A 21,920-nucleotide genomic window follows, 5' to 3' on the forward strand; every position below is an offset into this window, starting at 1 on the left:
GTGAATAAAAATAAATTCTGGATGACAATGAAGATCACAATTTTAAGAAGTTAAAAACAAAAACAAAAAAACCTCAAAACGTTGCGGCTAGTGGTCCAATCCTGTGATCCAGCTATTCAGGAGGCCGAGGCAGGAAGACCACAAGTTCAATGCCTAATTGGACTACAGGGAGACCGTGTCTTAAAGGATTAAAAAATTCTGGATGGATGTAGTTCAGTTGGTAGAGAGTTTGCCTCGCACACTGTAAGATCTGAACTCAACCCCCAGTACAAATGAAAAGCAGACAGCACTGGCTGGTTCTCAAGAAGATGCGGCAGTCCGAGGAGCTACGAGCAGTCATCCACCTGTTATAGCTCTTAACACATTTTATGTCCGCGCACCACATTCAGGCCACACAAGATATAAAGGGTTACAAATATTCAGATTTTATTATAAATAAAATACTGTTTTCTTTTTTAAACATAGAAAAATGCCAAGTGTTGCGCTTTACTAACCTCCCGGAAGAGGAAGGCTGTGGAGATTAAGGCAAACCGCTAAAGTGAAGGCACATTTAAAAGGGCCACAGTTGGATTCAAGAGGAAAATTCCATGGGGGAAAAAAAAATAAAACAATCTATTCTGTGTGACACCCGGCATTTTACAGCAGCCATCCTGTCAATTTTATTACATAAAATACAGATTACTGAAACTATACAATAAAACAATGGTCGTGCTGCAGGAGTGTAATAGGTATTATCTTGTAAATAACTTTCATTTTTAAAAATAAATTTCTGTTTAAAAATATACCACACAGAAGGAGAGGATGAACCAAACCAAACACTCCACCCACCATGGCCTAAGCCCTGCTGGAGTGGAGCTGACCCAACGGATGATGGTGGTCTGTTTCAGCCATTTTCCTGCAACTGTGACCAACATGCACCTGTTACGGTGGTGAGCACTTAATCAGAGGAACTAGCCAATCAGCAATGAACTTGGTGAGGAAGAGCCATGCCTCTGCTGTGGCAGAAAAGACCTCGGAGGAGCAAGAGTGGAACCTCAGGGGTGCCAAGCCGAGCATTTTGGTGATCTCCGTATGCCCAACAGAGATGGAGACAGACTGAACAGAGTCTCCTCTCTGCCATCAGCTGCGCCTGGCACCCTAAAGTGCTCAGTCATTACATGCTCCCTACAAAACTGACCCATCCCACTCAGGAATGGGAGAGTCCCATCAGTAAAGTTTCCTAACTACTTCGCCCGGTCAGCTGGTGGCTGCTCTGGGGCAGACATGGAGGACAGCATGAGCTACAGATGATCAGGGTCTGAGTGCCCTCTTGGGCCTGGCTGTGGAGCTGAGCAGGCTGAGATTGCGGTCAGACAATGAAGGTGCTGCAAACACGAGGCGGAGGCAGAGGCAGAGCACAACACTGGGGAGCAGGGATGACTCAGGAGACGATGGGAAGGGAGGAGGTGTATAGGTTCCCTGTGCTAGCAAGAGGGAAATCTGAGCAAAGCCGTGAACTGACAGTGCCCTCCTGGGAGGCCTGGGAATATTTACATAAATTCCTTACTCTATAATCATGATAAACAAAAACCATTCACACAAAAAATATAAATTTCAAATAATTAATAGCACCAGTGTGTCAGATAATAGTTTCTTTCCCCCCCGCTACGCAAAGTACAAAATTGCATAGTGTTAAAGGCTATATATGAATCTCAGAGGCAGGTAGGCAGGAGGAAGGGGGCGTGTGGCAGGAACTGTCACAGTGTGGTCCTAAGAAAACCACAGAGCTGAGGATCTGAGGTTGAGAATCCTACTAGGAAATGCCACACAAGGTTCTTACCGTTCTGTACAGAGAACAGTCTTAAGAGTGGGTGGAGCCACAAAGTGCAGGAACTGGATGGCGCTGGCAGTGGTGTGAAATACTGAGCGATAGCATTTGCCGCCAGGATCTGGCAAACAATGATGTATTTTGAAGAGTTCTAAATACAGAACGCTAGAAAAAGAGAATTCGAGCTTAGGGGCAAACATTACACCTCCCTCCAACAGAGAAGAAGAGAGCACAGATGGAGTCCTAATGATACTGATTACACCTCATGTTCCAGAAAATCTGGGGAGGAGGGAATCTGCTTTTCTTCCATTGGTCAAGATCTTAGAGACCAACTGTTTGACAGATAGCTTAACACTAATTCCAAGACTAACACACTAACAAAGCTTGAAAAATTAGGCTTGGAAAAAAAATTTAGTGGTTATCGCATCCCTGTTTCTTCTGCATCAAGTCCCATTTATAAAAATATCAAAAGCTATCTAATCTAGTGATGAGTGCAAGCTACCCATCCAGACTTTGTATCAGCTGCCTATGGATTTGAAAATAGTTTATCTTCCTGGTCAATTCATACGGGACAGAATCCTAGGTGTCTTTGAGCCATACTCTCCGGGAGACGGACACATAACTGTACTCTTTCCCAGGATGGCTCAGTGTCCTACACTCAACAGCTAGCATGACTGGTGGATGGCTACCAACGTCTGAATGACCGATACCTTTGGCACAGGATGTTTATTTCCTTTTGTTTAAAAGAGGAGGCTGAAGATGCGGAGGCACTTTCGTTATCCACAGACGGGGCATACTGGCCATCTCAACGCTATGATGAGGAGCCAAACATTTCCTTCATAGAAACATGAGAACGGAGATAGGTTCTGCTGGTGTTGAGAGGAGGGAAGGGGAGGGGTCTGCCTTGGCGTAAGGTTGCTGGGTAAAGGGCTGACGTGAATGGAAGAGACTTTATTAGGCCAAACCCTTTGTTCCTGGTTCAGGATGTTTAACCTGCTCCTCTTTAAACTCCGACTTTTTGTGTTCACAAGGACAGTGATGGAGAGCAGCAGAGAGGTGGGGGGGGGGTCTGAAAAGTGTAATCTCTGTGTCAAGGCACTGTGGCCTCACGGGCTCCCCTTCCGGGGGCACTGCCTTGAGGCCCTCTCGTCACTAGGGCTTCTCAATGGACGGGGTGTTAAAGCAGCCGGACGGTAGGGTCTTCTTGATGTCCTCCAGGTTGTGAATGTCCTTTATGATCTCGTCTATGTCTCGGTTATAGTCCATGATGGCTGCCTCCTGCTTCCGGGCTTCATTCTCTAGGTCAGCCACCTTCCTGTCCAGATCGCTGACCTTCATTTCATCCTTGGCTTTGTTCAGGGTGCCCTCGATCTCATTCAGCTTGTTCAGGTCCACGGTGTCCAGCTGTCCTGCAGAGTCAGGAAGGACACAAAGGAGAACAGGCTCATTCCTCGAGAACTTTGTCATAAACTAAGGCTAGCAGCTTCCCTGGCTCAAAGGTGCTGCGTGTGCTGTGTTCAAGGGTCTAAGCAGTGCTGGCCTGGCCAACAAGGGCAGGCAGAGTGGATCATTAATATTAGAACAGTTGTAGTTTTGTTCTTGAGAAAACTGGTTTTTACAGAATGTTTTAATTTTTAAATATTTATTATTATTATTTATTACTGTGTGTGTGTGTGTGTGTGTGTGTGTGTGTGTGTGTGTGTGTGTGTACACATGTGTGTCTGCATGAATGCCAAGGCATAGATGTGGAGGTCAGAAGACAACCTGCAGGAGCTGGTTCTCTCTTTCCACCATGTGGGTCCCAGGGACTGACCTCAGGTTGTCAGGCGCCACAGCAAGTGCCTTACCCACTCCATCTCTTCAGCCCTCACAGAACGTTTTCTAAATGCACAGCTACCACATCTTAGACCCCGCATATGCTTACGAAGGCCATTTGGTAACACCCAATCCTCTTTGCCAGGTCATATGTGTAATCTGTGGGCCATTTCAGTATCATCAAAGAATATAAAAATCTCTAAGACAGAAGCATATGTCCATAACTCCCAGGTTCCAGGGAAGATGCGCTGGTTTGGGAATCACTTCCTGTTTGTAAAAGTTAAGACACTACTAGGAAAATAGAAAATGGCAAATGGCCAAGGCTGAAATGCTGAGATAATGCCAGCAAAGCCTCAATCTAAACGCAGTAAGACAAATAAGATCCTTTTGAAAGATGATGCAGTCTCCTGAGACCAGTCTAGCTAGCTCACTGACTCTCAGACGCCAGGAATTTATTGGCCCACCTAAAACCTAGGTGATAGAGCCAGCAATCTAGTTCCAGTCTCCCTGCTTGCAAAGCCTGCCTCTTCTCCCTTCTCTCTCTTTAGCTTACGTCCATTTTAGGGTCATCTGCCAGCACATAACTTATTATTATTGATCTTTGAGACAGATAAAATATTATTTGTCTTAAGAAAAAAAAAACTAAACAAAACAGTGGCACACAAATTCCAGAACTCGGGAGGCAGAAGCAGCTGGATCTCTGAGTCTGAGGCCAGCTTGGTCTACAGTGAGTTCCAGAAACAGACAGAGAAACCCTGTCTCAGAAAACAAACAACACAACACGAAACAATCCCCAGTCTTCAAAGGCTATAGTACTCCTTCAAAATGGAGCCTGGTGACAATAGGCTGTGTGTCCTAAAAGGAGATCTGCCTCTACCAAACTAGACTTGTGCTTGTATTTCCATGGAAACCAAATAAAACAAACAAAGTCTTCCTCTCTTTTAGTGTAAAAGTTCTCACTTCATCAAACTGTTCTCTGGTTGGCAATGGAGAGATTCTGAGCAATGGAGCATGGCTCTAAGAATTCTTTATTCTACCATGGAGCCTTTCAAACCCCTTATAGAACCCCACCAGCAGGGTGGACTAAGGGGAAATGGCTGTTTAACTACACAATGAACCCTGGACATAAATGACACCCCAGCTGGCAGCTCATCTTCAAATGTAAAGACCGTGGTGTCCTAGTCGGGGCAGCGTCCGGGGATGGCACCTAGAGCACCTGAGCTCAATGAGGCTGGATTCCTCTTCACTCTAGAGTTGGTGCCCAGCAATGCTGTGGTGTTGCAGCTGGCCCTAGACGGTGCTGCCAGGCAAGACGGTGGGTACAGCAGCCCTAACTGTGCAGGAGCTAAAGGAAACGTTAATATCGATGAGTTGAGGACTCTGTGTAAGTGGACTCAGAGTCGGTGGCGTCAGACCCCAGAACGGCACAAAACTCTGGGTGCCGGCAGGAGCGAGCCTTCCGTTACTTACCTAGCTGCTCCAGGAGGTCAGTCAGTTGGCCGAGGAGGCTGCTAACGGAGTTTTTGGCTTTTCTGGCATTGAGCTCAGCTTCCTGAGCAGCCTGTGAAGCCTGCGGGGAGAGTAAACAGCATGACTACCCCTGACGCCATGTTTTCATTGTCTCTAAATATTTCCCTTAGTGAGGCAGCAGACCTATTTCAGATGTGTCCCCTTTTCCAAGTGCTGAGTCACAGACCCTCTGCAGGTTTCGGGGTGGTGTCTTTCTTCAGGTGGAGGAGTTACTTCTACTGCATGGAATAATTAGAATTCCTATGTTTTTTGTTTTGGACAGTCTTGCTATGTAACCTAAGCTGGTCTCAAATATAAGATTCTCCTGTCTCTGCCTTCCGAGTGCTGGACTGTAGGTATATACTCCTACGCCTGGCTGCCCTTCCTGATCTATGCATTCAGAAGAATAACGCTATCTCATTTTCTCACTCCCCCCACTCCAGAATACCTAGGGCAAACACGTGATAAAATATGATAAAATGCATTAGGTAGAATTAGGTTATTTTTAAAGTACAGATTGAGTACAGGAACACAACGTGGATACTCTTAGGTACCTGATTATTCAGAGATGTCCTATTCTTGAGAGTTTTCATAAGCAAAGCAAGGCTTTTCTGAAAATTCTCTGTCAACTACACACACACATGGAACACAATGGATATTTTCAAAGTCAACCAAAGGTAAATATGTTTGGGAAAGTTCCATGAAACCTGAACAAACATACTGGGCATGAGTCACAGGAAGCAGCGGTGGAAAAGGAAGCATCTACGCGTCAGAAAGCAGATGCTCTCACCAACAAAGCCAACAGCAGAGAAAAGAGCTTTGCATGCCCCACCAGGAATTATTGTTCCTTGTTTTGGGGTCAAAACAAAGCAAACATTTAGGGATAAAAACAATGTGAAAATTTTAAAAAAATAAAAAATAAAAAAGCTTTCACAAAGAAATTATTAACTCAGTTCAAATCACAGCTGCTCTCGGGGAGCAGCATGGGCTTCTGGACGGTTCTGGGACTGGGACACAGGACTCTGCTGTTTAACCTGTGGCCTTCGGTGTCTTCCAGAAAGAACCACAATCCTTCTGGTTGAAGAAAATATTAAACCCAGGCAATACTCACTGAATGGTGGACTTTCAAAACTATATAAATACAAAAGGGATAGCGTATGAGGGCATGGCTTACTGATCCCAAGAAGTTATGTACCAAAACTAACAAAAGTGGATTCTCTTTCTGCTCTTTGAATTAAACCCATATTCCTTTTTGGAACTCATAAATATGTATTCTCTACTTTTTTCAACATGCTTTAAATACAATGCTTCCATCAAGATGGCTGAAAGGGTAAGTTGCCAATAAGTTTGATGGCCCGAGTTCTAGGCCCCAAATCCACATGGTGGAGGAAAGAACTAACTCCCACAAGCTGTCCTGGGACAGCCGCATGTGTTACAGTGTGCGTGCATGCACACACATGGAATAAATAAGTATATTTTAAAAAGAGAAGCCATAGAGAAACATTGATGTTTGCTTCATGGTAATTTCCATTTGAGCCTCATTTTTACATTAAAAATTGCAGGATAATCCAGCACAAAGTTTAAAAACTCAGCTGTTTTTTTTAGTCAATCACAGTGGTGCATAACTTTAATCCTCGCACGCAGGAGACAGAAACAGGAAGATCTCTATGAGTTCAAGGCCATCCTGGTCTATAGGGAGAGCTCCAGGTCAGTCAAGGCTACACAGGGAGACCACCCTGACTCATAAAACAAAACCCAAAGTTCAGCTGGGTGCATAGAGAGGGGTCACTTCACCAGACCTTGTATTTGTCCTTTCCATCTCAAGGTAAAAATGACCCACGGCAAAAGGCCCTGTTTTGGGGGCCTCTTCCTGACACAGCAAGGGTGAGAGCAAACAAGCTGACGATGTTCACCGACCCTGTGGACGCAACTCAAAACAGCCCCGTAAATCCTTTCTAATGCAAAACAGAACACCAAATGAAGAAAAATAGCCCCTCATTCTCCCGTGTACCAGTTAGTCACAAAACCACTCTGCCACAGTGGCCTGCTATGCGCAGGCACCACAGACAGTGTGCAAGGGAAGCGGGTGTGAGGCTGGTGCGAGGCTGGTGTGAGGCTGGTGTGCTTCAGTGCAGTGGCAGAGAGTGTTCCTCAAATGCCTTGTAGAAGAACCTGGTCTCTGCCCCTAGTGAGCGAGCAGCTGGGAGGACTCAGGAAGGAACTGGATTTTGATGCATTCTCCTTTTAAAACAATTTTAATTTTATCCCATGTATGAATCACCTACTCAGCCACATTAAACACACACACACACAAACACACACACGGCTTTTTTTTTTAAGTGTTCTAAAACTCCAGCTGTGAGGGAAATGTTTTGCTTCTAACTGAGTGATTTGGGGACAGGGCAATTGTGCAACACCAATACCTGGCAGAGGAGCCAAATTCTTTGTCTTCTACATAAGCTACTGACCCAATTCCTGACCAGAAAATGCAATACAAACCCGAAGTTCACATGGAAAAGGCGTTGTTGGGGGGTCTCTCCCAGTGAGCACCCTCCCCTCTGCCTCTGAACAACAACAGGGAGCTCTTACCATCCCCGCCATCATCATGTCCTGGTCGGCATCATCTTGTTTCCTCTTCAGCTCATTTTCTGCTTCCTCCAGTTGCCTCAACATAATGTTCACCTCGTTATCCAGATCCGTCACTTCTGCGAAGGTTCTCTCGGCGTCGGCCTTGGTGCCGGTGGCATTCTAGGCACAGAAGGAACTGCTGACCAAAGCAAACCAAAGACCCAGAGCCACCTTCCCTTTCCTAGAGCGCCTCCTACGCCCTTCTGTAATCTGTTTTGCAGAGAACAAACTCTGCACGGATTCAGGGGTCTAGAGAGCATGAGATGTGTGAGCAGGGGCTGATGAAGAGGGAAGTGCTCACCTTCTGCACGGCGCTGGCAATCCTCTCTGCCTCGTGGGCTTTGGTCTTGGCCTCCGTGGCATCAGCTGCAGCATTGCCCAGGGCCAGCTGTGCCTCCCGTGTCTTCTCATTGGCCTCAGCTATGGTCCGGTTGATGGCGGGAATCCTCCTGAGAGCCTCCTCTGCAGCTGTCTTGTTATCATTCACACGTCTATCAAAATCTAAAAAGGAGTTCAAGGCACGCATTTGAATTAAACTGCCAAAAAGAATACAAAACTGCAATTGGATTTTGTTTTCTATGCAGCAAACATCTGTTGGGGAAACAAAGAATAACAACTGGAGATGAACCTCAGAGAGCACAGAACACACCTATCCCTGTGCAGAAGGGTTCAGGACTAGTCACAGGCCTGCACATCCGCTTCTGAGTAGAGTTCCTATTTGAAAAGCCACTGCCATGTAGGCCCGGCACACCACTGCTTCAGCCAGTGTCTTCGGGGTCTACTGTGTGTCGGGTGCAGTATGACACTCTGCTGACAAATGGGAAACCAGCAATCCAAAAGGCTAATCTGTGGGTAGGGGTTCAAACAGACCCCGACACCAAAGCTACACTTGCAACTCTAATCTTATAGAACCTGTGATTATTTCCACCAAACATGAATTGACCCCTCGGTGAACCGGATGGGTGTGCTTCTCCAAGACAAAGAATTAGATATCAGTGGTGGAAAAAAAAAAAGATAGTCTCTGTTTATCACTGAAGGTCAGCTAAGCAGGCAGACTGTGGGGACGCGAGTTAGTCTAACGCGAGACCACCCTCCTACATATGGCTTTTTGTTTGCAGACTGAAGAATGCCAGGGTAAAATAACAGAGGCACTCTGATTTTTCTTTCAAATACTCGAGCTCCAGATTTGCCAAAAGATCTTGCTTCAATAAATAGAAGACCCATTAAGGAGATACCTGGAATCAACCTGAGGTCTACACATGCACGTATGCACGTATGCACGTGCGCGCGCGCGCGCACACACACACACACACACACACACACACACACACACACGAGAGAGAGATTATGGAGGTTAAACCAAGTATGGTAGAAGACCATGGTTAACTACTGGATCGAAGTAGTCGGTGTATAGAATTTAGCGCACTGTTATGTTCAGCGGGAATCATGCTAGATACAAATGGAAAAGTGACTCAGTGACCGCCTCTGCGGAGGACAGGCAGAGACGCTGCTGCTACCTGACCCTCTCATACCTTTGAGGTTGTTGAGAATGTCATTGGCTTCTTGTAAGGTATTTCGTCCCTTTTTAGCAGCCTCTTCAGCAAGAGCCTTGGCAGCGTCAGCTCGAGCTAGGAGTTGGTCGGCCGTCTGCAAATGCATGGCAGGTCAGAGGACAAACCTTTGTGGGCCGGCCTTTCCCTCTCACAGACAAGCCCCTCACAGCCACAGCTTAGGGACTGATGCACACACAAAGGCCGCACTAGACGTGGCTCACCCTTGAGTCGTTTAAATTGTTGCCTCCAGAAATGCGGCCAGTGGCAAATCAAACCAACCTGCTGCTCAGCTTTTCCCTTTTCTAGAAGGTTCTTTACTTCATTTTCCTTCCCTCTCATGTCTTCCCGAAGGTCCTCATAGTCCTTCAGCTTCTGGTCAATTAGACGGTCCAGATCCGCAGCTTCCTTCTTGATTTTATTTGCTTCATTCTGTGACGAACATATAAGCAATGATCACAATAAATGACAAGGAAGCTTAGGGACTCTGTGAGATTTAAGGCTCAATTGACAGAAGGACAGCAGAGGTCAAGAGTTTGTGGACTTTTTTAAAAACCAAGTATACTTTAGTGATTTCCGAAGGTCTCCTGTACTGTGATTAGCTTCCACAGCTCAAACACATCTTCCTACAAGTCCCTTTCAGACAGCTCTCCCTACTCCCCTCCCACAGCTGCGGCCCTCTGCCTGCCATCATAGCAAGCCCATCTATTTCACATTGCACACACATGGACACCTGAAGAGACCGAAACCCTGGGAAACCAGTTGACACAGATACAGGAAACAAGCTGGTCAATTTCAAGTTTATTATTAAAGATATTTATATGGGGGTTTCGGGTGAGAAACCATGGTTAGAAGAAATAAAATACTACCAACTCCCAAATATTCTACCTGCCCTGGGCATGCTGCTATAGTTCTTGCAGGCTCGCTCTTCTTGCTGCTCTCTAGGTCCCTGTTACACAGGTCTAGGAAGGCTCCAGCCACACTCTGCTTCAGTTAACTCAAATACATCACAGTTTGAATTTATACGAAACATCTAGAGGAAGTATTCCTATTACCAAGAAACCCTTGCTCCTTCATGTCTATAGTTCTTTATCTCACTAAGTTACATTTGCGAAATTAAAATAGAATTTACCTTTACCAGTGAGCCAGCTGGAGGTCTGGAAGGGAGAAGCAGGGCAGGCTCTTACCCGACTAGAGGGACAGGGGCGTCAGGGACTACAGTCGCCAGTCTTTGTACACATACCTCCAGCGCCTCGGAGTCCACAGGGGTCAGCTGGGCCACACTGGCATAGATCTCTACAGCTTTGTCACCCGCCCGCTTGGCTTCCTCATGGACTCGGGCAGCCTGCTTCTCCAGGTCCTGAGAGATGTTCTTTGCTTGCTCATACCTAAGGAACAAATGACGTGATTCAATTTAAAAAACCAAAACCTGCTTTTTTAACATCTTAATATTAATCAGATACAATCTACTTATTATCCCTGGGACAACAGCTCCAAAAACCTAAAAGGAACTATGTTGGGGACTGCGGACCACCAGACCCTGAATTTCTTGTAAACAACTTGTTTTCCTCTGCTCTGAGCAGTCTGCAACTGCAAGGTCCCGAGAGCCAGGGCATGGTCAGAGCCCTATATAAGCTGCCCCTGAGCACAATAAAGTGGGCATTCTTGGCATTCTTGTATCAAGGATGTCCCCGTGTCCCTGTCTGTCTGTCTGTCTCTGTCTATTATTGTGTTTTTAAATTTTCAGTCTAGTTCCTGTAGTGCGTAGCAAGTAGAGCGTGAACAGAACTGATATAGTTTTATATTACTGCTGTACCCAATGCTCTCATTTTGATAACAACCCTAGCTAAAAGTTACATTTCATTTTTTCAGTTCTATTTAGCTTACCGTATATAAACCAGGCATCCCTAAAACCCAAATTCAAGCTCTATAACATTTCTAGCTCTGATAACACAACAGGAGAAGTTCATACCTGATTCCATGTGATGGCTACTATCAAAAGGCAGACACACTCAAATACTAGGTAAATGCCAGGCTACACACACACAAACATGGATGAACTTTGTATTTAGACTTGGGTCTCACTCACAGTCTCATTATATAGACACACACACACATATCCCAAACACTTCTGGTCCCTAATCTTTCAGATTAGAAATACTCAATTGATACATTTTATACATTCTTACTTTGGACCGTTTAAAGGCCGGCAGCTCAGCACATTTTCTCCACTTTACTCTAACTTCTCTTCCCTTCGGCCTTCGTATACGAAGCCTCTTAAGTATGTGGCCGGTCTAGCTCCCATCGCCTGCAGGCAGAGCTGGAGGGGCCACACATCCCCTGCCCTAACCACTCCACCACTCTGAAAGTGTGATGAACCTCACACACATGAGCCTAGTCCCCAGTCCACGGTGCTGGCTCTGCACAGCCCCGACGGGGAGCCACTTCCCAGTTACACTCACTTCCTATTAAGCTCTTCGATCTCAAATGCAGTTTGATTCTCTCCTTCCAGGGTCCTCAAAAGCAGATTATAAGCCTCAGCCGAAGTCTCATTGGCTGTCTTTGCCACTCGGACAATGTCATCAGCTTCCTGTTTGTGGCTGTAATGTAGGGGAAAAATTAAAAATAAACCATGAACAAGACCATTCAGTAGGAAAAGAAATAAAATTTAAGTAACATTTACTTGGTTCTATTTCCATATACTAGTATCTAGGAATACTAGAAAGTCCTTGGTTCTATTCCATATACTAGTATCTAGGAATACTAGAAAGTCCTTGGTTCTATTCCATATACTAGTATCTAGGGATACTAGAAAGTCCTTGGTTCTATTCCATATACTAGTATCTAGGAATACTAGAAAGTCCTTGGTTCTATTCCATATACTAGTATCTAGGAATACTAGAAAGTCCTTGGTTCTATTCCATATACTAGTATCTAGGAATACTAGAAAGTCCTTGGTTCTATTCCATATACTAGTATCTAGGGATACTAGAAAGTCCTTGGTTCTATTCCATATACTAGTATCTAGGGATACTAGAAAGTCCCATTTGGAGTTTCACAGTCATTTCAGGTGGCTAAGTTCACAAAAAGCATTATGTAACTGAGAAGAGTATTTTCTGGTAAATAAATGGCACAAAACTCTACTGGGACAAATGTGTATTTTTCTGAGAAAAACTGCTTTTGTTTGGTGTGCTGAGGTAGCTCCTGCCCATAACCCTAGCATTGAGGCAGCAGGATCAGGAGGTTCCAAACCAATGAGCTACAAAGTGAAAATGTCTCAGAGGACAGGGAGGGGAGAGAGGGAGGAAACCTCCCAATGTGAGTAATTTATTTGAATGTGAGTAATTTACATATAGCACTGGGCTACCCAGACCCTGTATCTGGTCAACTACACAAACACCAGACTATCATACAGTCTGCTGGACTACACAGTTACTGCATAGTCTCCACAGTTACTACATAGTCTCCACAGTTAGTACATAGTCTCCACAGTTACTACATAGTCTCCACAGTTAGTACATAGTCTCCACAGTTACTACATAGTCTCCACAGTTAGTACATAGTCTCCACAGTTACTACATAGTCTCCACAGTTACTACATAGTCTCCACAGTTACTACATAGTCTCCACAGTTACTACATAGTCTCCACAGTTACTACATAGTCTCCACAGTTACTACATAGTCTCCACAGTTAGTACATAGTCTCCACAGTTAGTACATAGTCTCCACAGTTACTACATAGTCTCCACAGTTACTACATAGTCTCCACAGTTAGTACATAGTCTCCACAGTTACTACATAGTCTCCACAGTTAGTACATAGTCTCCACAGTTACTACATAGTCTCCACAGTTACTACATAGTCTCCACAGTTACTACATAGTCTCCACAGTTACTACATAGTCTCCACAGTTACTACATAGTCTCCACAGTTAGTACATAGTCTCCACAGTTAGTACATAGTCTCCACAGTTACTACATAGTCTCCACAGTTACTACATAGTCTCCACAGTTACTACATAGTCTCCACAGTTACTACATAGTCTCCACAGTTACTACATAGTCTCCACAGTTACTACATAGTCTCCACAGTTACTACATAGTCTCCACAGTTACTACATAGTCTCCACAGTTACTACATAGTCTCCACAGTTAGTACATAGTCTCCACAGTTACTACATAGTCTCCACAGTTACTACATAGTCTCCACAGTTAGTACATAGTCTCCACAGTTACTACATAGTCTCCACAGTTACTACATAGTCTCCACAGTTACTACATAGTCTCCACAGTTAGTACATAGTCTCCACAGTTACTACATAGTCTCCACAGTTAGTACATAGTCTCCACAGTTAGTACATAGTCTCCACAGTTAGTACATAGTCTCCACAGTTACTACATAGTCTCCACAGTTACTACATAGTCTCCACAGTTAGTACATAGTCTCCACAGTTACTACATAGTCTCCACAGTTACTACATAGTCTCCACAGTTACTACATAGTCTCCACAGTTACTACATAGTCTCCACAGTTAGTACATAGTCTCCACAGTTAGTACATAGTCTCCACAGTTACTACATAGTCTCCACAGTTACTACATAGTCTCCACAGTTACTACATAGTCTCCACAGTTAGTACATAGTCTCCACAGTTACTACATAGTCTCCACAGTTACTACATAGTCTCCACAGTTACTACATAGTCTCCACAGTTACTACATAGTCTCCACAGTTACTACATAGTCTCCACAGTTAGTACATAGTCTCCACAGTTAGTACATAGTCTCCACAGTTACTACATAGTCTCCACAGTTACTACATAGTCTCCACAGTTACTACATAGTCTCCACAGTTAGTACATAGTCTCCACAGTTACTACATAGTCTCCACAGTTACTACATAGTCTCCACAGTTACTACACAGTCTCCACAGTTACTACACAGTCTCCACAGTTACTACATAGTCTCCACAGTTACTACATAGTCTCCACAGTTAGTACATAGTCTCCACAGTTAGTACATAGTCTCCACAGTTACTACATAGTCTCCACAGTTAGTACATAGTCTCCACAGTTAGTACATAGTCTCCACAGTTACTACATAGTCTCCACAGTTACTACACAGTCTCCACAGTTACTACATAGTCTCCACAGTTAGTACATAGTCTCCACAGTTACTACATAGTCTCCACAGTTACTACACAGTCTCCACAGTTACTACATAGTCTCCACAGTTAGTACATAGTCTCCACAGTTAGTACATAGTCTCCACAGTTACTACATAGTCTCCACAGTTACTACATAGTCTCCACACAGTTACTGTACAGTCTCTACACATCCTGTCTTCAAACTTTTATTTGACCTAATTACTGGAAGAAAAAGCAACACCAAATAGCAATGAACAAGTCAATAGGGACTCCAGCCAAGCAACACATCTTAGCTGGGTAACAATGCCAATTGATTTTTCATTTCTAACAGTTCATGTTGAATTGTGACACCCATTATGTGTCCATTCTCCTTGGCAAAAGAAACTTCATCCTACGTCCCCATGTGAAGCCCATCACATCAGTAAGTTTCTGGGACCTAGATTTCTTGGGAGCTTCCATGTTTTTAGCTATCTTCCTAATTTAGTAAGAAAATCCAGCAATAACCCCATACAACCGTGAATGTTCTGCAAAGTTGATTACATGGCTCACAAACTCACACTCACCCAGAACAGAAAGGAACCTGCTAAGGTCAACGCAATCTGAACCTGTGAGGCGGCAGTGCCGCCGTTCTGGACAAAGTCGACACTTCTGACGTCTGCACTGAGTGCCTGTACTGGGACTCCATACAAAGATGCCTGCTCTCACGGTCACCTACATTTTAACCATTTAAAAAGTTAACTCCTTCTGCAATTTAAAACCTTCCAAAGAAGTTATAATGAATTTAAAAGTGTCTAAAAAGCAAACAAGCCAGGAATGAAATGATCAGTGTTCTTTGGCTTACTTTCAAATGTGCAATGAGTTTAAGTGTTTTCTAATGAGAACTGAAAATTAAATAGTTGAAAACTAATGTAAAAACTTTAAATTAATAACTTCTATTGGGTTCCTTAGAAATCTATAAATTTGAAGGCTTTAAAGTTGAAAAAAAATCTAAAAAAGTTAAATCTGATATATGTAAATATAATTTTGTTCTAAGCTAGTATATTCTAATACTTAAGATAAGTTATTCTGATTTCAAAGTGAAAAAGAAAGAGTCTGCAGAGCTGCAACATTAGAGCGAGGGCAAGCCTACAATGGAAAGCATGCACGGGAGGGGATAGGACTGCACGCACAGGTCAGCTGGGGCACTGCGCCTGAACCCCGCAGCATGCTGCAGCTTACCGCTCTGCAAGCCTTCGGGCCTCTTCTGCCAACAGCGTCATGTTGTTTGGTTCCCCTGTAGACTCTGGCTGAGTGATTGACTGAAGAGGAAATAAAACATGGATTTTCAAAAAACTGAATTGTTTAAATTCAATAAAGCAAGTATTAACACTTATTATTGTGAATTCTTTTTCTGTTTGTTTGTTTGTTTTGCTTTGTTTTTTTGAGACAGGGTTTCTCTGTAGCTTTAGAGCCTGTCCTGGAACTAGCTCTTTTAGACCAGGCTGGCCTCGAACTCACAGAGATCCACCTGCCTCTGTCTCCTGAGTGCTGGGATTAAAGGTGTGCACCACCACTGCTTGACTTAATTTTTGTTAATTCTTACGCAAAATATTTTTTTCTTATTTTCAGAGATCTTTAGTTCTGATCAGCACCTCTGGTTGGAAACTATTTCTATTTTGAGTGCTGCAGAAGAGGGAAGTAAGAGAAAGAACCTAGACATCCCTCTGTTTCTATCCAGGTCCTTCTGTTTTGTGACAATTGTTGAGGTTAGAACCTGAGCTGACCCCCTCAAGTTCCTGTGTTGGAAAACCTGATTCCCAGCTGGCATTTAGGGGCAGCTATGGAAGCTTACTTAGGAGGTGGGTCACTGGGATAGGCCTTTAGTGGTATAGCCTGTTCTGCTTCTGTCCCATTGGCTTCTGGATCTGGCTGCTGTATGAGCAGACACCACACGCTTCTGCTACTACCAACAGCTGTCCTTTGCCCATGCTGAGGAACTACGAGCCAAATAGCCCTCTTCTGTTTTAAGCTGTTTCTGTTAGCTTTGCCACAACCGCTTCAATGACTATGAGCCACATGGCTCTCCTGCTCTGGGGTGCCAGGTAGTAGGATGAAGACACACTGGGGGTAGATTCTTGGTGGAGTAGAATGACCTGCTACAAATTTCCCAACAACCCACCATACCCACGGGAAGTTCAGAGTCACTCACCACATTGGCAGCAGCCATTTTTGCTTTCTCAAGCTCCCTGGAGGCAATCTCAATCAGTTGCTCCGTACTCTCCACGCGGGACCGTGCTTGTTCAGCCAAGATCCCGGTCTCTTCTATAGTATTCCGGATGTTCTGCAATCGGCTAATTTGGCTATGTAGACTGCTATTCACCCTCTGAAGGCGATCCATCAAATTCTGGTCTACATCTGAAAGAGCATTGCAGACAGACAGCCTGAAAATGATCATCATACCATCCATGTGAAGCTGAGGCGCTCTGTTTCTTCCCCAACCCCCAGCAGAGGTGATGCCTCTACTGTACCCTGGCATGCGTGCACTGCTCCCAACCTCGCTGTCTGTCCCAGGTGACTGAGTCCCTTTCCTATCCATCCCTGGGTCCACAATCTTACACGAAAGTCAGCAAAGCAGAGACAAGCATGCAGATGCTTGATGAGGGAAAGGAAAAAGGACCTTCGTACTGTGTCATATTTAGTCACAACTGCATAGTACTGAAGTGTCGTCAGCCTAAAAACCTGACACATAACTATTAAAAAGTACGCTTGAAGCAGACGCCAGGTGTAATGATGGACGCTGAATTCCAGCATGCAGGAAGCCGAAGCAGGTGGCTCTCTGTGTGTTCCTGGCCAGTCTGGTCTACATGGAATGGAGGGATACAAAATAAAACCCTGACTTCTCAAAATCAAACACACAAAACAACACTGACGTATAGTAAACACAACTCCTTTGCACTTCAAACCAGGTATGCTTCTTGCTCCTCCCCACTCCACCTCTGCCCCAGCACATGTATGCGATTTTCATTGGATCTCTGCTGCGACAGAGTCCCTCAGACTGCACTTTACCACGCCATTGAACTTAAACCTCATGCTTGGGGCCCAATAAATCAAATGATAATTATAAACCTGTGCAAATATAAAGGCTGCCAGTATTAAATTCTCATATGTCAGGAGGTTTTTTATTAACATACGAAAATTCAAGTTCTATTTAAAATCAACCAGTTCTTGGAACAGAAGAGAGCCTGGAAATACACCCACACATCTGCAGCCAGCCAGCTTTCAAAAGTTTAAAAACACACCAGGAAAGAGAGAGAGAGTTGAGTCAATAAATGGGACTGGAAAAGCAGACTACCACACAAAGAATGAAGCTGTACCTTTAACCCGACCAGTTATAAACACCAACTTAAATGAGCTAAGCACTTGAATAGAAGGCCTAAAATAATGAAATTACTAAAAGAAAACAAAAATGCTTCAGGACTCTAGAACTGGCAAGGATTTCTTGGACAAGGCCCCCAAAACACAGGAAATAAAAGCAAAACTAGACAAATGCAATTACATCAAACTGAAAGGCTGCAGAGCAAAGGAAGCCACCGAGAGCGTGGAGACAGCCAAGGGGGGCGGGCGGGGAGTAAGCACAAGCTGCGCACTTGGCAGCCCTAAGAACTTAAAAATTCATTACCGAAAAGGGGAAAAAGTTAACAAATGGGCAGCACGCATAAACAGGCCTCTCTCAAAAGAAGACAAATGACACACAGGTATCTGGAAAAATGTTTAACACCATCAATCAACAGGAAATTCAAGTCAAAACTTCAATGAGAGACAGCGTCACCTCATTCAGTACGGCTACTAGCAAAGAGACTGTGGCGAACACGTGCTGGTGAGGGCACGGAGAAGGGCAAATCTGCGCACTCTGTCAGGAACGGGAGTCAGTACAGCCATCATGGAAAGCACTCAGCACTAACCAACCTGATCCAGGAATCCCAATCCCACATGCAAGGGGATGTCAAGGAGACACCTGCAATCCCATCACTGAGACACTCTTCTCAGTAGCCAAGCAGCCAAAACAATAAACGGGTCTACCAATCAATGATTAATGAAACGGTCCGTAAACACAAAGAGATGGTGTGACCGTAAGGAACGAAATCCTATCATCTGCAACCACATAGATGGAGGGCGATAATTCGTGAGCGAATACACTCACAGAGCAAAGAGCACCGGGTCTCACCCAGATGTGGAAGTTTAAAACAGCTGACGGGAACAAAACAGTGTGAGCGTGCAGCAGAAGGCAGGGGAGGGGAGAGTGGGCAGCGGGCAGAGCCTTAGAGAGCTCTAAGAAGTCCTGACGCATTGCTGAATAGTGAGCTGGGCAATGAGGAAAATCAGCGCCTAAAAAGGCTGGAAGAAAGGGTTTTGAAAGCTTTCACCACAAAGAAATAATAAATGTCTGTGGGGTAGGTGTTTAACCTGAGTTAAGCTCTGTGCGATGCATATATGTACCCACATCAAAACATTATTACTCTATGACTATATATAATTTTTATGTTCAATGTATTACTTAGAAATAAGGGATGTTGAGAACCACTGCTTTAGACTCTGAGGAACCAACTGCCATGCCTCACTGTCCAGTTCTCTAGATGGCACCAGAAAAGACAACAGAGACACTAACTACTCATGTCAACCGTCCTTCAATTCCAGTGTCTACCTGTCAGCCTCGAACCGTCCAAGCCATCTTCTTTCAGATCTGCAGATTAGGTTCGGTTCCACTACAAGGGAGTCCTTACAGCACAAAGGCATTCTCACTCCTGTCTAGCCTGAACCTGCGCGGGGAAGGCCAGCAGGGAACTCCACAGCTGAGGAACCGCGGAAAGAGAATTCCACCCCAGTCCATGGGAGGATCCCAGGACTAGAGGAAGCAACAAACCACCGTGCTGCCAGCTTGCAGGTGGTGCTAGGAAGTATGGTGAAGTTTCCGGCCAACAGATTGTTTACGTGGGCACAGGAAAATACGTGGTTACTGTGGCAGAGGACGTGGCCAGCAGCTCAGCCATACCAAGTAACATAGAATGATAAATGCCCAGACTTGCTGCCCTTCTTTGGCCCTGGGCCTACTCTTGTACATTGGTAGTACTGGCCAAGAGCTGCAATATAACCAACCCTATGAGCTAGAGTACACCAAACAACATGGGAATCTGTTGTTCTAATAGAGCATGTCAATGGAAAACCACATGCCAAAGTGGCTGACACAATGAACATCCTAAGGGGAGGGTGGTCCATTCTTCCTAGGCAGTGTGTACCACTCAAAATGACACCAACAAACAAGCCCAAACAAAGATGCAGATGCATCTAACATTATAATAAGCCACTGACACCTTATGCTTTTCAATTTCTAAAAAATATCTCACATGGAACAAATTGTGGACTCTCATAAAAAAAGAAATCAAACAAACTTGCCAAAACAAAATATGTCCAGTTACTTCCTTCCCTATTTCAATAATCATCTAAAATTAAAACGCTATACATAAGCGATACTTATATGTAGAAAAAAAGCAACATATTTAGTTTCTGATCTAAATACATGACTTCTCCATGTAACTGCAAAATGAATATATATAGATAAACTCAAAGCGGAGTTGGTCACTGCTGCCCCATGCACGCTAACTTTAATGAACATTTACTATGTGCCCCTGAGAACACACTTGTCCCATGATACACAGGGGATTCCGCCTGATGGTGAGCATCCTGAAGACAGGAACAGCTTTGCCTGCCTTCCCACCACTGGGACCGAGCTCAGCACCAGGCTTACTATAGGCACTCAACCACTGTAGAAAGAGTCTGCCCAAGTTTAGAAAAAAAGCTTAGTTCAGAGTAAGGATTAAAACCAAAAACTTTAAAGTGATCCAAAAAGCAAGTATTTGATTTAAAATAACATTTCAACTTTAAAGTTTTTAAAAACAGGTTTCTTTGAAAGTCAGCAGAGTGTTTTAAAATATCTGTCCTCGAAGTCTGAGGCTGATCTCCTTTCTCTCTTCCATCTCGTCACAGCATGTGCAGAAGACCTTAGGATGGGCGTGGTACATACGATGTGCACTTTTATGTAATGCTAACACACAGCGTGCTAATCAGACAATGTTTTCATACACGGGCACTGATTTCTAAGGCTTCTTTTTTACAAATGCCAAGTGTTGATTCAGTAGCTAGTTGTTCAACCAATGCTTGAAAACTGTGGTTTTTGTTTTGTTTTGCTTTTTGGTTTTCTGAGTCACAGTGAAGAAAATAAAACCATACACCAAATAAATTCTCACCCACTAGAACAGTGGGAGATTAAAATCAAAATTCTAATTTTCTTCTTATAAAAGTGCTCCTCAGAAGTTGTAGCTGGAAAACAAACATCCTAAAAGGTGCTTGACTTTAATGATATTTTCAACTTCAGACTCTTTGTATGTAAAGGAATAGATTCATAAAATACTTCAAACCTGAACAACCAATAGTTTTTGATATAGTGGGAAGTTATCCCTGTTTATTTCATCTTAAAGCATTAAGACTATAGGTCATTTTTAAAATGTTGCCTTTAAAATGAAATACCTTACAGCCAGACAGGCAGTTCATGCCTGTAATCCTAGCACTTAGTAGGCTGAGGACTGCCACATGTCTGAGACCAACTTGAATACACGAGTGCCAGGTCAGCCTAGGCTACAGTGAGACTCTGTCTAAAATAACACTTAAAAAACAAAAACATATTATGCAAGTAGTTTAAAAACTGGGAACTTGCCGGGCGGTGGTGGCGCACGCCTTTAATCCCAGCACTTGGGAGGCAGAGGCAGGCGGATCTCTGTGAGTTTAAGACCAGCCTGGTCTACAAGAGCTAGTTCCAGGACAGGCTCCAAAGCCACGGAGAAACCCTGTCTCGAAAAACCAAAAAAAAAAAAAAAATTGGGAACTTTATAAAAGCCATATTAATTGTAAACTAGAAATGAATCACAGTCGCTCAGCGTGATATGTATACCTTTGACCTCCTGAGCCTCACGGAGGAGGTCTGTGACCTCTCTCTCTGCCTCCTTCAGTCTGTCCTCAAAGGCTTGGTCCGTCACCGTCTCGTCCCCGGTCCCAAGGTTTGCTATGAGGCTCTCTAACTCCTGGAGTTTCACTCGATGCTCAGCAACCTGAGGAGTACAAGAGAACTTGGCTGTGGGTGCTGCGGGAGCCATGGGGAGCCCAGAAGTGGGGGGACTGTACCCTCACACACACTGCTCACACAGGCAGAAGTGGGAGGACTGTGCCCTCACACACGCTGCTCACACAGGCAGAAGTGGGAGGACTGTGCCCTCACACACGCTGCTCACACAGGCAGAAGTGGGGGAACTGTGCCCTCACACACACTGCTCACACAGGCAGAAGTGGGGGAACTGTGCCCTCACACACACTGCTCACACAGGCAGAAGTGGGAGGACTGTACCCTCACACACGCTGCTCACACAGGCAGAAGTGGG

The 21,920-nt window shown here is 44.5% G+C and overlaps 1 protein-coding gene across 1 annotated transcript in view; it reads right to left on the reverse strand.

Annotated features, from left to right (window-relative positions):
• Positions 1-402: 402 nt before the first annotated feature.
• Lamc1 (laminin subunit gamma 1) overlaps positions 403-21,920 on the reverse strand; it is a 124,769-nt gene continuing 103,251 nt past the window's right edge. Inside the window, exons 18-28 of the mRNA XM_075988243.1 lie at positions 21,437-21,593; positions 16,643-16,848; positions 15,673-15,752; positions 11,772-11,909; positions 10,553-10,697; positions 9,592-9,741; positions 9,292-9,406; positions 8,061-8,260; positions 7,721-7,879; positions 5,093-5,192; positions 403-3,216 (exon numbers count right to left, since the gene is read on the reverse strand). Coding sequence (XP_075844358.1) covers positions 2,960-3,216; positions 5,093-5,192; positions 7,721-7,879; positions 8,061-8,260; positions 9,292-9,406; positions 9,592-9,741; positions 10,553-10,697; positions 11,772-11,909; positions 15,673-15,752; positions 16,643-16,848; positions 21,437-21,593 — 1,707 coding nt within the window. The 3' untranslated portion in view covers positions 403-2,959. The remainder of the gene's footprint in view (positions 3,217-5,092; positions 5,193-7,720; positions 7,880-8,060; positions 8,261-9,291; positions 9,407-9,591; positions 9,742-10,552; positions 10,698-11,771; positions 11,910-15,672; positions 15,753-16,642; positions 16,849-21,436; positions 21,594-21,920) is intronic.

This window comes from Microtus pennsylvanicus, chromosome 10, assembly GCF_037038515.1.
Source record: "Microtus pennsylvanicus isolate mMicPen1 chromosome 10, mMicPen1.hap1, whole genome shotgun sequence".
Taxonomy (NCBI): Eukaryota; Metazoa; Chordata; class Mammalia; order Rodentia; family Cricetidae; genus Microtus; species Microtus pennsylvanicus.